The following is a 16,305-nucleotide window of genomic DNA, read 5'->3' on the forward strand; positions in this document are numbered from 1 at the left end:
ATTTGAATTTTGTTCAAAGCAATAGGAACTCATATCATTTTAAAATAACAAAACAAGATCATCAGATTTGAAAAATTAACATGCAACCCAGACCCATGAGGGAGGGAGGGATGGATGGCAAGATGGATGAATGGGCGGTCCGTCCATTCATCGTCATCCGTCAATGGATGAAAAGCACGACACATCAGCTATGAACACCATGCAACTGAAATGGAAGACATACCCCATTCCATCAGCTCTGCTTGTTTTACCTTGGGCGTGCAATTGGTTTATTGGCTTTACCATGAGGACTCTACGTGCCTATTACGGAGCCTTCAGTCATACCCTACCTCCATATGTGTACCCATTGCATTGGGCACTATTGCTACATGCTATGTGGGGTGAGAAGATAAAACAGCTAGCAAAAACCCGGGATCCACTAGCTCCTCCTCATTTTCAGAAATCTGGCACTGCTTAGCAATTTTGTTACTCCAACAGGACTTGATTCACAATTTTTAAAGTTACGATATATTTATATCTCTAGATATTTATATATATACACTACTAGTCAAAAGTTTGGAAACACCTTCATTTAATGGTTTGTCCTTATTTTTACCAATTTCTACATTGTAGACACATACTGAAGGTATCAAATATATGAAACAAGATATATGGAATTAACTCTCATCACTCCATTCAAACCACCTACATCTCATCTCCAGCACCAGTGTCTAGACTCCAGGGGGTCCTGCTCTAATCCCCTTCACAGCTGGGGTTCTGTTCTGACAGGACGGGCCAACAGAGTTTAACTGCCAAACATTTATCTGTATTTTGTTAATCAATAAATCATATTCATTCTTTCTAATGATCTGTCCTTATTGAAGGTCAGTCCATCCAGAAAATTGCTAAAACTTTCAATGTGTCCCGACGTGCAGTCGCAAAAACCATCATGCGCTATAACGAAACTGGCTAACATTAGGATCGCCCCAGGAAAGGAAGACCAAGAGTCACTTTTGATGGTGAGGATAAATTCATCTGAGTCACCAGCCTGAGAAATTGCAAGTTAACAGCACTGGAGAGGAAGTGTTGCCAACTTAGCGACTTTGTCGCTATATTTAGCGAGTTTTCAGACCCCTTAGTGACTTTTCTTCTAAAAAAAAGTCGCTAAAAAAAGACGTGAAAGTGCGTATCGCTTTTACTCTCAACAAGCAGCGGGTGCTGTAATGCAGTCAGTTCTTCTTTTACTCTTTTACTCTTATGCTGTTTTGTGGATCACAAGGTTTAAAACTACTTAGAAAAGAATAGAATTCAACTTTATTGTCATTGCACATGCACAGGTACAGGGCAACGAAATGCAGTTTGCATCCATCCAGAAGTGCTTTAGTGATATAGATATATTACAATATATATTAGCAATAATATAGATATGTGAGTATATTACAGAAATGGGTCTATTATGGTATGTTATAATGTACACGGTATGAAGTATGTTGTGAATATTCTATAACTATAAGTATGTACAGGCTGTAGTGAGTACAAGCTATGTACAGGCTATGAACAGGATATAAATATGAAAAACTATACAGAATATGAAATAAATAACTTTACAGAATCTGAGATACACAGCTATACAGAAATGGGAACTATGCAAGTTGTAAACAGTTGTAGGATTAAAAATTATCGAATGTACAGAACGATTAATTACACAGAGCTATACAGTAGTGCAGTTAAAATAAGTGAGGGTGTAGATAGTTTCTACAGAGGCTATATAAAGTGCTAGTGGTTGTGAGTGGTGGTTCAGTCCATGTTATCATTGTGTGTTTGAGGGTACAGTTGTCCATTGTGGGTGTGTGTATGTTCAGTCCATGAGTTTAACGTGGGTCAGATGTCAGGAGGCAGAGTTCAGGAGTCTGACAGCTGTGGGGAAGAAGCTGTTCCGGTACCTGGTGGTCTTAGTCCGGAGGCTCCTGTGGCGCCTCCCAGAGGGCAGGAGGGTGAAGAGTCCATGTGATGGGTGACTGGGGTCTTTGATGATTTTCCCAGCCCTTTTCAGACACCGCTTCCTGTAGATGTCTTTTATGGCAGGAAGTGGTGCTCCGGCGATGCGCTGGGCAGTTTTCACGACCCTCTGCAACGCCTTCCGGTCCGAGGCAGAGCAGTTCCCATACCAGACTGTTATACAGTTGGTCAGGATGCTCTCGATGGTGCAACAATAGAAGTTCACCAGGATGTCTGAGGACAGGTGGTTCTTCCTCAGAGTTCTCAAGAAGAAGAGGCGCTGGTGAGCCTTCTTGACCAGCTTGGAGCAGTTGGTCGTCTAGGTGAGATCCTCGGAGATGTGGACTCCCAGGAACTTGAAGCTGCTCACACGCTCCACAGCCGTCCCCTTAATGTGGATGGGTGGATGTGGGTCAGCATTCCTCCTGTAGTCCACGATGAGCTCCTTGGTCTTCTCGGTGTTAAGCAGCAGGTTGTTTCTGTCGCACCACTCAGCCAGACGATCCACCTCCTCCCTGTAGGCGGCCTCATCGTTGTCACTGATGAGATCAATCACTGTGGTGTCATCTGCAAACTTAATGATGGTGTTGGAACCATCAGCAGGTCTGCAGTCGTGGGTGAAGAGGGAGTAGAGGAAAGGGCTCATCACACAGCCTTGTGGTACACCGGTGTTCATCGTGATTGTAGATGAGCAGCGGTTATCCAGCCGGACATGTTGGGGGCGGTTGGTCAGGAAGTCCAGTAACCATTTGCAGATGAGGGAACTGATGCCCAGGTCTGTCAGTTTCCTGATGAGTTGTGAGGGGTGGATTGTATTGAATGCTGAACTGAAGTCTATAAACAGCATTCTGGCGTAGGTGTTGTTGTCCAGGTGTGAGAGGACAGAGTGCAGTGCGATGGAGACTGCACACACATTTTTATAAACACACACACAAAGTAACTCCACCAGAGTGCCTATTTCGGGTCACTTTTGCCAGTCCAAGCCCGGGTAAAGGAGCAGGGTTGGAATTGTGACATTAAAAAAAACAACAATTGCTAAAAGAAATTTAATTTGTAGTTCTAAATAAACTCTAAATGCATTTAGGACATTTTTTACTCACTTTATGTCTCTTCCACGATGTTATTTCTCTCTCCAACAACATAGGTTACAATTAGATTAGCATGACCAATTATGCAAATTAGGCGATGACGTCATTTAGCGACTTCTAGCGACTTTTAGGACAACCAATAGCGATTTTCCTTACTGAGGAGTTGGCAACACTGTGGAGAGGGTCGTGCCAGTGGAGAGGTAATGCGTTGCTTAAGCTGCGACACATGGAAAACAGGGTGGACCTTCATTGTGGGTGGGAGACGTAAACAATAAGTGACCGGATTGATTCTGCCGTGATTTAATACGGGCCAATAAACCTGCGAGTGAGCTTCTTGGCTTCAGTACGGAGTTTCAGGTGTCTCGTGGAGAGCCAGACCCAGTACCCTGGTTGAAATGAATGGCCTGGCCGGTGTCGGCAGCGATGTTGTTTGGTGTATTGAGCATTGCATCAAGAAATAGCAGCCCATGCCTCGATCCAGGCCAGTCGACATCGACAGACCAACCGCTGGGCTGCAGGTACTTAAACCTCTGCCTCCTGGTGATCAAAGATAGGAGGGTGAAAGCCATGATAAATTTCGAAGGGAGAGAGACCGGTAGAGAAAAAGATGTAGAGGTTGTGAGACAGCTCTGTCTACAACAGCTGGGCCAAAGAGACAGTTGGGTGGAGATGAATCATCTCAAAAAGCGTCCCAGTTGTTGGGCGGCCCCTTCCGCCTGCCCATTAGACTAAGGGTGGTAGCCAGACCTGAGACTGGAAGAGGCCCCAATCAGACTGCAGAAGACCTTCCAGAAACTAGCGGTGAATCGGGGTCCCCTATCAGAAACGTTAGCTCAGGATGAGAGGAGAGGATGCAGCAGAGACCACGAGAAACTGGATCTACTCCTAGTGGTCCCCGATGGACATGCGAACTGGTTGGGTCTGGAACTGAATGGGGTAGGGTTGGAGACGGTGTCCGTCTACCAAGTGACAGGAATAAATGGTTAATTGGGGTTAGCGAAATGTGGAGTTGAGAAGCTAGATTCAGGTCGATGAAGTTTTCAGCCGCTCCTGAGTCCATGAGAGCCTCAAGAGGGAACTGTTTTTGTTTCAGGTGAAACGTTACCTTAATAGAATAGAATAGAATAGAATAGAATAGAATAGCCTTTATTGTCATTGTACAGAGTACAACGAAATTGGAGTGCCACTCCCTTGGTGCAAGTTTCAATAATAAATATAAATGTAAAATATAAAAAGTACAAAAAAAACAATCGTAAGTACTCAAACAATAGTATGTACAATATATACAGGATAGCAGCATTAATATAATGACAGTATGAATAGCAGCATAATATAATGACAGTGACGGTATGGAATAGGTTCAATTGTTTTTGTGCTTATTTACTACGGTGATAGCTCTGGGAAAGAAGCTATCCCTGAATCTGTTTGTCCTGGTTTTATGTGACCTGTACCGTCGGCCTGACGGTAATAGTTCAAACAGTTGGTTGCTGGGGTGAGAGTGGTCCTTGATGATATTGCCAGCTCTGCTGAGGTACCGAGAGTTTGCAGTGACCTCCAGGCTGGGCAGAGAGCAGCCAGTGATCTTCTGGGCTGTGTTGATGACCCTCTGCAGTACTTTCCTGTCTGCAGCTGAGCACCCTGCATACCATGTTGTTATGCCGTACGTTAGGATGCTCTCTATGGTGGCTCTGTAAAATGTCACCAGCAGCCTCTCCTCCAGGTTGTTCCTCCTGAGCACTCTCAGAAAGTGGAGACGCTGCTGGGCCTTTTTAACCACCGCTGTAGTATTTGCAGTCCAGGAGAGGTCATCAGATATCTGCACGCCCAGAAACCTCATGGAGTGTACCCTCTCCACACAGCTCCCGTGAATGTAAAGTGGGGCCGGGTCTGCTCTGCCCTTCCTGAAGTCCAAGATAAGTTCTTTAGTTTTCGTGGTGTTCAGTTGGAGGTTGTTAACTGAACACCACTCAGTCAGTCTGTTGACCTCATCTCTGTAGTCCAACTCATCCCTCCTTGAGATGAGTCCAACCACTGTGGTGTCATCCGCGAACTTTATGATGGTGTTTGAGAGATGGGTAGGGGAGCAGTCGGATGTGTAGAGCGTAAACAGGAGGGGACTCAAAACACATCCTTGTGGAGACCCGGTGCTGAGTGTGATGGTGCTGGACCGGTGGGGGCCGAGTCTGACAGACTGTGGTCTATTTGTCAGGAAGTCCTTGATCCAGAGGCAGATGGGGGTGGAGAGTCCCAGGTGAGACAGTTTCTGGACCAGGATCTCCGGGATGATATGATTGAATGTTGAGCTGAAGTCCAGAAAGAGCATTCTCACATAGCTTCCTCGGTGCTCCAGGTGACTCAGCGCAGTGTGGAGCGCTATGGTGATAGCATCCTCGGTGGAACGAATTGTCCTGTAGGCAAATTGGTGGGGGTCCAGAGTGGGAGGCAGACCGGCCCTGATGTGCTGACAGACCAGTCTCTCAAAGCACTTCATCACTACAGGCGTAAGTGCAACAGGCCTGTAGTCATTTGGGCTGGCCACAGCTGTCTTCTTGGCGATGGGGATGATGGTGGAGGTTTTGAGGCAGGGCGGGACGGTGTTTGATGACAAGGAAAGGTTGAAGATTTTAGTGAAGACTCCGGTCAGTTCGTCAGCACATGCTCTGAGAACCTTTCCATGTATTCCATCAGGACCTGCCGCCTTCCTGGGATTCACTGACCTTAGAACACACCTCACTTGGTGCTCCCTAAGTGTTAGTGTGCCAGTGCTGGGGGCGGGTGGAAGTGGTGTGGCAGCTGAGGGCTTGGTCGTCTCAAAGCGGGCGAAGAAACGGTTTAGATCCTCAGCCAGTGAGGCATCAGTCCTAGATGTTGCCTGGTTATTGCTTCTGTAGTTGGTAATGTGATTGATCCCCTGCCACATTTTTCTGGGGTCGTTGTCAGCAAAGTGATCTTCAATCCTCCTCCTATAGGCAGCCTTAGCTTTCCTGATGCCTCTACTCAGGTCTGCCCTGGCCGCCCTATACGCAGCCCTGTCCCCTGACTTGAAGGCAGTGTTGCGGCTTTTTAGGAGGGATTGCACTTCGCTATTCATCCAGGGTTTTTGATTTGGAAACACCCTGACCCTTTTGTTGACGGTGACATTGTCAACACAGTTCCTGATGTACGAGAGTACAGTGTCCGTGTACTCCTGGAGGTTGTGGCTGGAGAATAAATCCCATACAGTTGTTGAGAAGCAGTCCTGCAGTTGAGAAAGGGCTCCTTCAGGCCAGGTTTTTATTGTCTTTGGGGCTTTGTTTTTCTCAGCAGGGGGGTGTAGGTGGGGGTGAGGGACATGCAGAGGTGGTCAGATCCAGCCAGGTGGGGGAGGGGTGTCGCTCTGAAAGCATGCCTGATGTTTGAATAGACATGGTCCAAAGTGTGTTCTCCTCTCGTAGCAAAGTCCACAAACTGGACAAATTTAGGAAGCACAGTCTTTAGGCACGCTTTGTTAAAGTTGCCGGTGACAATAAAAACCCCATCGGGGTGGGCAAGCTGTTGTTTGTTTATGGTGTTGAGCAAGAGGCTGAGAGCCGTGCTAACGTTAGCATCCGGCGGTATATAAACAGCTATCACAATAACTACTGTAAACTCCCTCGGGATGTAAAAAGGTCTGCACGAGACTGCCAGAACCTCCAAATCAGGAGAACAGTGTGTGTGAATGATCCTGCTGTTACAACACCACTCGTTATGCACGTAAACACATAGCCCCCCTCCTCTGCTTTTACCTGAGTTGCTCTTTCTGTCATGCCGGTGTAGCGTGCGGCCTGCTAACTCGACTGCAGCGTCGGGAATCAGCGGGTGAAGCCACGTCTCCGTAATAAGAATAATGCTGCAGTTACGTGCAAAGCTTGTGTTGGCTATCTGTAGCTCCAATTCGTCAAGTTTGTGGGTGATGGATCTGGCGTTCGATAGGAAAAGGCTCGGAAGTGCTGGCCGGTGTGGATGTTTGCGTAGCCTAGCGTCTGAGCCCGACCGGCATCCCCTCTTCTGCTTTCTTTCCCTCCGTCGCCTTCTACGCTTGCTGGGCGGGCAGACCATCCACGGTGACCCTGGCGGTCTCGCTATCTCCACCAGGATGTTGTGTGTTCGCTGATAGTCGCCAGAAACAGACAAACTATATTTAAAACCTAGGTCAATTAGGTTCTGGCGACTGTAAGAGATGGCGGCGTTGCAAACATTCAAAAATATCCACATTAAAAGTAAAAATGAGCACCAAACTGGAGAGCTAAGAGCCGCTGCACCCGTGCGCGCCGCCATCTTGTCTGGTATTAAGCTGGAAATGGGAGGGGTCTGAGAAACAGGAGGAGCCAAGTGGGACTCCCCCACAGTCTACCTGGCCACATTGTTTCCCAGACCTAGAGGACACTGGGGGCAGCAATGTTGGGCCAACCCAGAGTAAGCACAAAGGCCTTCAGGCAAGCATATATTTCTCTCCACTTTGGATAGCCTGCCCAGCTGCATAGGCTCCTCGGTGGAAAAATTGCTGGTATTAGCAGCTACTCCTTCAGAGGAGGGGGGAGGCGGCGGAGGAATATCTCTCTGAGACTGGGGTTTATAGACCCGAGGAGTGTGACGAGGTGGTGACATAACTCGATGATCAATTTTCAAGGGGAGATCTACAGTCTCGTCCAGAGTCTGCCATCTCCTCTCAGATGTAATCCAGCAATCCCGCCATAAAAAATGACTGGAGAGCAGCATCTCCCCAGTTTAACTTAGCAGCCAAAGTACGGAACTCTGACAGGAAATGACACAATAATTGATTACCCTGACATAAATTAAGTAGATGAGACCCCACCTCCACTTCACTGCAAGGGGGACCCTCCATGAACAGGGCATAATCATTGTAAGCTGGAGACTTGCCATTGTAAATGGCAGATGGCCTGGCCTCTCCCGTCACCTGACCTAAACCCAATCGAGATGGCTTGAGATGAGATGGACTGCAGAGTGAAGGCAAAAGGACCAAGAAGTGCTCAGGATTTCTGGGAACTCCTTCAAGACTGGAAAACCATTTCAGGTGACTACATCAAGTTTATTGAGAGAATGCTAAGAGTGTGTAAAGCAGTAATCAAAGCAAAGGGTGGCTATTTTGACATATATATATATATATAAAAAACCACCCAGCACGCCACTGCGGGCGGTTTATCCTTCAAGCTCGGGTCCTCTACCAGAGGCCTGGGAGCTTGAGGGTCCTGCGCAGTATCTTAGCTGTTCCCAGGACTGCGCTCTTCTGGACAGAGATCTCAGATGTTATTCCCGGGATCTGCTGGAGCCACTCGCCTAGCTTGGGAGTCACCGCACCTAGTGCTCCGATTACCACGGGGACCACCGTTACCTTCACCCTCCACATCCTCTCGAGCTCTTCTCTGAGCCCTTGGTATTTCTCCAGCTTCTCGTGTTCCTTCTTCCTGATATTGCTGTCATTCGGAACCACTACATCGATCACTACGGCCGTCTTCTTCTGTTTGTCTACCACCACTATGTCCGGTTGGTTAGCCACCACCATTTTGTCCGTCTGTATCTGGAAGTCCCACAGGATCTTAGCTCGGTCATTCTCCACCACCCTTGGGGGCATCTCCCATTTTGACCTCGGGACTTCCAGATTATACTCGGCACAGATGTTCCTGTACACTATGCCGGCCACTTGGTTATGGCGTTCCATGTATGCCTTGCCTGGTAGCATCTTGCACCCTGCTGTTATGTGCTGGATTGTCTCTGGGGCATCTTTACACAGCCTGCACCTGGGGTCTTGCCTGGTGTGATAGACCCCAGCCTCTATGGATCTTGTGCTCAGAGCTTGTTCTTGTGCTGCCATGATTAGTGCCTCTGTGCTGTCTTTCAGTCCAGCTTTGTCCAGCCATTGGTAGGATTTCTGGATATCAGCCACCTCCTCTATCTGCCGGTGGTACGTACCGTGCAGGGGCCTGTCCTTCCATGATGGTTCCTCGTCTCCCTCCTCTTTCTTGGGTTTCTGCTGCCTGAGGTATTCACTGAGCACTCGGTCAGTTGGGGCCATCTTCCCAATGTATTCTTGGATGTTCCTTGTCTCATCCTGGACTGTGGTGCTGACACTCACCAGTCCCCGGCCCCCTTCCTTCCGCTTAGCGTACAGCCTCAGGGTGCTGGACTTGGGGTGAAACCCTCCATGCATGGTAAGGAGCTTTCTTGTCTTTATGTCAGTGGCTTCTATCTCCTCCTTTGGCCAGCCTATTATCCCAGCAGGGTACCTGATCACGGGCAGGGCGTACGTGTTGATGGCCCGGATCTTGTTCTTACCATTCAGCTGACTCCTCAGGACTTGCCTGACCCTCTGCAGGTACTTGGTGGTTGCAGCTTTTCTAGCGGCTTCTTCATGGTTCCCATTCGCCTGCGGGATCCCCAGGTACTTGTAACTGTCCTCTATGTCTGCAATGTTGCCTTCTGGTAGTTCAATCCCCTCAGTTCTGACTACCTTCCCTCTCTTTGTTACCATCCGACTACACTTCTCCAGTCCGAATGACATTCCAATGTCATTGCTGTATAGCCTGGTAGTGTGGATCAGTGAATCGATGTCTCGTTCACTCTTGGCATACAGCTTGATGTCATCCATGTACAGGAGGTGGCTGACAACTGCTTCGTTCCGTAGTTGGTATCCGTAGCCAGTCTTGTTAATGATCTCGATGAGGGGGTTCAGGCCTATGCAGAACAGCAGTGGGGACAGAACATCTCCTTGGTAGATCCCGCACTTGATGGTGACTTGTGCTATGGGCTTGGAGTTGGCCTCTAGTGTTGTACGCCACATCCCCATTGAGTTCCTGATGAAGGCTCTTAGGGTCCCATTGATCTTGTAAAATTCTAGGCATTCCAGTATCCAGCTGTGGGGCATTGAGTCATAGGCCTTCTTGTAATCAATCCAGGCAGTGCACAGGTTGGTCAGTCTGGTCTTGCAGTCTCGGCTGACTGTTCTGTCTACCAGTAGCTGGTGTTTTGCGCCTCTGGTATTCTTGCCAATCCCTTTCTGTGTCCCGCTCATGTATTGACCCATGTGCCTGTTCATCTTAGCCGATATGATGCCTGACAGGAGCTTCCATGTAGTACTGAGGCAGGTTATTGGTCGGTAGTTGGAGGGGACCGGTCCCTTCTTGGGGTCCTTGGGGATCAGGACCGTCCGACCTTCGGTTAGCCATTCCGGGTGTCTCTCGTTAACTAGCAGCTGGTTCATTTGTGCTGCCAGACGCTCGTGGAGTGCAGTCAGCTTCTTTAGCCAGTAGGCGTGAACCATGTCGGGCCCTGGTGCTGTCCAACTCTTCATACTGGAGACCCTTTCTTGGATATCTGCCACTGTGATGGTTACTGGACCCTGTTCAGGGAGGTCGCTGTGGTCTGCCCTCAGATCCACTAGCCACTGAGCATTGCCGTTATGGGTTGCGTCCTTCTCCCATATGCTCTTCCAGTATTGCTCCGTCTCCAGCCGTGGTGGTGCTGTTCTCTTATTGTTCCCTTGCCACTGAGAGTACACCTTTGCTGGTTTATTCTCCTGCCTTCTATCTCTCTGGTGTACCTCCTCAAGCGGCTGGCCAAGGCTATGAGTCTTTGCTTGGCAGTTTCCAAGATCTCAGGTATGGACAGCTTGATGTATTTCTTATGCACCTTCTTTGTCGCACCTTTCTGCAACTCCGTTAGTTGGCTAACCTCCCTCCGTGCTACTTTGATCTTGCCCTCTAGCCTCCTCCTCCATGGAGGGTACTGCCCCTTGTGGCTGTTCAACTTGTAGCCAAGCATCTCACTGATCACTGCTGCCGTATTGTAGATCAGCTTGTTAGTGTCGGTAATCGTGGTTGTAGGTATCGTCCGTAGTGCTGCATTAACATCATCTAGCAGACCTTCTGAGGGTACTTCACGTAATCTTGGTAACCGACTATGGGGGATACAGGTTTCAAGCTTACCTTCACCCTTCACATCTTCTCGAGCTCTTCTCTGAGCCCTTGGTATTTCTCGAGCTTCTCTCATTCCTTCTTCCTGATGTTGCTGTCATTCGGGACCGCTACATCGATCACTACCGCCGTCTTCTTCTGTTTGCCTACCACCACTATGTCTGCTTGGTTAGCCACCACCATTTGTCCATCTTTATCTGGAAGTCCCACAGGATCTTAGCTCGGTCATTCTCCACCACCCTTGGGGGTGGAGAATGACCTCGGACCATTTTGACCTCGGAACTTCCAGGTTATACTTGGCACAGATGTTCCTGTACACTATGCTGGTCACTTGGTTATGGCGTTCCATGTATGCCTTGCCTGGTAGCATCTTGCACCCTGCTGTTATGTGCTGGATTGTCTCGGGGGCATCTTTACACACCCTGCACCTGGGGTCTTGCCTGGTGTGATAGACCCAAGCCTCTGTGGATCTTGTGCTCAGAGCTTGTTCCTGTGCTGCCATGATTAGTGCCTCTTTGCTGTCTTTAAGTCCAGCTTTGTCCAGCCACTGGTAGGATTTCTGGATATCAGCCACCTCCTCTATCTGCCGGTGGTACATACTGTGCAGGGGTCTGTCCTTCCATGATGATTCTTCGCCTTCCTCCTCTTTTTTGGGTTTCTGCTGCCTGAGGTATTCACTGAGCACGCTGTCAGTTGGGGCCATCTTCGTGATGTATTCGTGGATGTTCGTTGTCTCATCCTGTACTGTGGTGCTGACACTCACCAGTCCCTGGCCTCCTTCCTTCCGCTTGGGGTGAAACCCTCCATGCATGGTCAGGAGCTTTTTTGTCTTGATATCAGTGGCTTCTATCTCCTCCTTTAGCCAGCTTATTATCCCAGCCGGGTACCTGATCACGGGCAGGGCACCTACGTGCCCTACGTTGATAGCCCAGATCTTGTTCTTACCGTTCAGCTGACTCCCCAGGACTTGCCTGACCCTTGGCAGGTACCTGGTGGTTGCAGCTTTCCTAGCAGCCTCTTCATGGTTTCCATTTCCCTGTGGGATGCCCAGGTACTTGTAGCTGTCCTCTACGTCTGCAATGTTGCCTTCTGGTAGTTCAATCCCCTCAGTTCTGACTACCTTCCCTCTCTTTGTTATCATCCGACTACACTTTTCCAGTCCGAACAACATTCTGATGTCATTGCTGTATATCCTGGTGGTGTGGATCAGTGAATCAATGTCTCGTTCACTCTTGGCATACAGCTTGATGTCATCCATGTACAGGAGGTGGCTGACAACTGTTCCATTCTGTAGTCGGGATGTTGCAAAAAACAGCAAGTTGAAGGTACAATTCCTTGAGTTATGAAATTTCCTGTCTGAACATCCTTGACATTTTGAGCCAGCTGGTTGAGTGTAAATTAGCAAATTAGCTAGCTACTTAAAAACAAGAGATATTTCAGTTTAAACTTGCAGGTTATTAAAAAAAATGCCAGCACGGCAGTAACACGTACCAGCCACTCCGGATTGCTATGGAAACCTAGCCTCCAGTCCTGCCTGCAACGTTGACACCTTCCTACCAGATGTGCTGAACAACTTCTATGCACGGTTTGACGCTCAGTGACGTGTTGGCAAGGAAGTCCACCCGCTCCTCACAACAACCAGATTCTGTATGTGACCTCGCCTGATGTGAGAAAAACTCTTTAAAAAGTTAACCTACTGAAGACTGCTGCGCCAGATAAAATCCCTGGGAGAGTGCTCAGAGAATGTGCAGACCAGCTGACAGATGTCCTCACTGATATCGTCAACCTCTCTCTGAGCACTGCTGTCATCTCAACGTGCCTCAAGGCAACCCCCCTTCGTTCCTGTGTCAAAAAAGTACCCAGTGTCCCCAGTGTCCTGCCTCAATGACTATCTTCCCGTTGCACTCATACCCATCATGATAAAGTGCTTTGAGAGGCTCATCATGAGGGACATTAAGACCCTGCTGCCAACCACACTGGACCCACTGCAGGTTACACTGCACCACCTTACAACTTGCCCTCACCCACCAGGACAATAAAGACACATATGTGCGAATGCTGTTCATAGATTTCAGTTCAGCATTCAACACAATAATTCCTCAGCATTGGAAAACTGAGCCTGCTGGGCCTGAAAACCTCCCTCTCCATCTGGATCCTGGTCTTTCTGACGTAGGCTCACGTGTTGCGATCGTGGCTCAAGAGTTGGCAGTTCGTCTTGTAATCGGAAGGTTGCCGGTTCGAGCCCCAGCTCCGACAGTCTCGGTCGTTGTGTCCTTGGGCAAGACACTTCACCCATTGCCTACTGGTGGTGGTCAGAGGGCCCGGTGGCGCCAGTGTCCGGCAGCCTTGCCTCTGTCAGTGCGCCCCAGGGGAGCTGTGGCTACAATGTAGCTTGCCATCACCAGTGTGTGAATGTGTGTGTGAATTGGTGGATCACTGAATGTAGTGTAAAGCGCTTTGGGGTCCTTAGGGACTAAGTAAAGCGCTATACAAATACAGGCCATTTACCATTTAGTGACGTCAGACAGTCCGGATCAGTAACAGCATCTCCAACACCGCCAAACTGAGCACTGGAGCCCCTCAGGGCTGTATGCTTAGCCCACTAACCGCTAACTCACGACTGTGCACCAATGCACAGTTCAAACCAGATCGATGATGACCCGACTGTGGTGTGTCTTATCAGCAAGAACAATGAGTCAGCATATAGAGACAGGGTGCAACAGCGGACTGGTTTAGCATCATCAACCTGTCTCTTAACATGGACAAAATAAAAGAGATGGTTGTGGGCAGTTTAGCATGTGTGCACATGCCATACGGCTAAGAGTGGCTGGCTTGGGTTTGAATCCGACCGCATGACATCCGACCCTCTCTCTCTCCCTCCACGTTCTTGCTCTTAGTTTATTGTCTCTGTCAATAAAGGTGAAAAAGGCCCAAAAACTAATAGATGGTTGTTAAGATCACTGTCCACTTTACATCGATGGATCCTCTGTGGAAATCGGCAAGAGCACCAAATTCCTTGGTGTTCACCTGGCAGAGAACCTCTCTCCTCCTGGTCAAAAATTGTATTGTGCATGTTCCTGGGTATCAGTATCAAATTTGAAATTCTAACCCTGAAATTCAAACAACCCTAGTTCCAACTAAGGTTCTTCTTTTTTTAGGGGGGTCTTTTTGTGTGCTTTTTTTTTTTAATATTAGAGCAGAGGGTGGGAAGACACAGCAAAAGTCCACAGGTTGGACTTGAACCAGGGACAACTGAACTACACCAGCACTCTAGGTCCTACTAATGTTTCTAACCACATCCACCCATCCACATTAAGGGGACGGCTGTGGAGCGTGTGAGCAGCTTCAAGTTCCTGGGAGTCCACATCTCCGAGGATCTCACCTGGACGACCAACTGCTCCAAGCTGGTCAAGAAGGCTCACCAGCGCCTCTTCTTCTTGAGGACTCTGAGGAAGAACCACCTGTCCTCAGACATCCTGGTGAACTTCTATCGTTGCACCATCGAGAGCATCCTGACCAACTGTATAACAGTCTGGTACGGGAACTGCTCTGCCTCGGACCGGAAGGCGTTGCAGAGGGTCGTGAAAACTGCCCAGCGCATCGCCGGAGCACCACTTCCTGCCATAAAAGATATCTACAGGAAGCGGTGTCTGAAAAGGGCTGGGAAAATCATCAAAGACCCCAGTCACCCATCACATGGACTCTTCACCCTCCTGCCCTCTGGGAGGCGCCACAGGAGCCTCCGGACTAAGACCACCAGGTACCGGAACAGCTTCTTCCCCACAGCTGTCAGACTCCTGAACTCTGCCTCCTGACATCTGACCCACGTTAAACTCATGGACTGAACATACACACACCCACAATGGACAACTGTACCCTCAAACACATAATAATAACATGGAGTGAACCACCACTCACAACCACTAGCACTTTATATAGCCTCTGTAGAAACTATCTACACCCTCACTTATCTTAACTGCACTACTGTATAGCTCTGTGTAAATAATCATTCTGTACATTCAATAATCTTTAATCCTACAACTGTTTACAACTTGCATAGTTCCCATTTCTGTATAGCTGTATATCTCAGATTTCTGTAAAGTTATTTATTTCATATTCTGTATAGTTTTTCATATTTATATCCTGTTCATAGCCTGCACATAGCTTGTACTCACTACAGCCTGTACATACTTAGTTATAGAATATTCACAACATACTTCATACCGTGTACATTATAACATACCATAATAGACCCATTTCTGTAATATACTTACATATCTATACTATTGCTAATATATATTGTAATATACCTATATCACTAAAGCACTTCTGGATGGATGCAAACTGCATTTCGTTGCCCTGTACCTGTGCATGTGCAATGACAATAAAGTTGAATTCTATTCTATTCTATTCTAATTCTAATGTTTACATTTTTGTATATTCCTAAGGGTAATGAGTTATTCCTGACTATGTCAGTAATGGTTTTAATATGGTGCAGTTATAGCAACCACAGATAATGTTGTTTAGCCACAGTTTGTCCAGTGTGGTTCATGTGATGAAATGAAAGTAGTCGAGTCCCAGTAAAAGTTTCCACACTTAAGATCAGCCGTAAATGGAATGCTGGCCATAGAGAAGATTAGCAGTGAGTGACATGACAGTAGTAGTAGTTTGACATCAGAGCACAAAAAGAAAAAAAAGAGTAATGACTTCCATGAGATAAAGAACACGAGGGAGAGGCAAAGAACAGGGTCAATCCACACTAGAACGAAGCTGAGCAGTGGTTGAGTAGTAGCAGTGTTCAGGGAAAGATGGGGGGGTACAGATTTTTGTTGAATCAGTAGGACCAGATTTGGCTAACCTCTTTCAATTTCCCTGATCCTCCATGCTCTTTCTTAGCCTTTCTCCAATGGCTTCTCCCTTCTTCCTCATCGTCCTTTTCCTTCTTTCTCAGTCTGCATCTCTTGCTCCCCCCAGTGTTGGAGGCTGTACTGCAACCTGCTGCAGAGCTCATTGACCACAGAGAGTGAATTTGGCAATACCAGAGATCTGGGTTATCACTGTCTGTGGGGAAGATGGACTTGCATGCTGAAGGAAGACCCATCAGTGGGCAGACCAGAGAGTCCCATTCAAGGCCACTGGGGGCCATCAAACTACAGTTATGTTTGTGTAAAAAGCTGAATTAAAAAAAATTATTGAGAAGCAAAAAGAGAAGCAGCTATTGGTGACGACATGCTTAGGACTGCGGTAAGAGCTGGAACTGGACAGAAGGATGACAGACTTGAATCTACTCA

General features: G+C 47.9%; 1 protein-coding gene across 4 annotated transcripts in view; it reads right to left on the reverse strand.

Annotated features, from left to right (window-relative positions):
* The window catches only part of ankrd6b (ankyrin repeat domain 6b), a 99,744-nt gene that overhangs the window by 45,339 nt on the left and 38,100 nt on the right, over positions 1-16,305 (reverse strand). For 2 of the 4 annotated variants that reach the window (XM_080883268.1, XM_080883267.1), the window contains exon 1: positions 15,873-16,300. The exons of the other annotated variants lie outside the window; for them this stretch is intronic. In XM_080883268.1, the coding sequence (XP_080739394.1) occupies positions 15,873-16,160 (288 nt within the window). In that variant the 5' untranslated portion in view covers positions 16,161-16,300. Of the gene's footprint in view, positions 1-15,872; positions 16,301-16,305 lie in introns of those variants that run through there. 4 annotated transcript variants of the gene reach the window in all.

The sequence above is a fragment of the Rhamphochromis sp. 'chilingali' genome (assembly GCF_963969265.1).
Source record: "Rhamphochromis sp. 'chilingali' genome assembly, chromosome: 5".
Taxonomy (NCBI): domain Eukaryota; kingdom Metazoa; phylum Chordata; class Actinopteri; order Cichliformes; family Cichlidae; genus Rhamphochromis; species Rhamphochromis sp. 'chilingali'.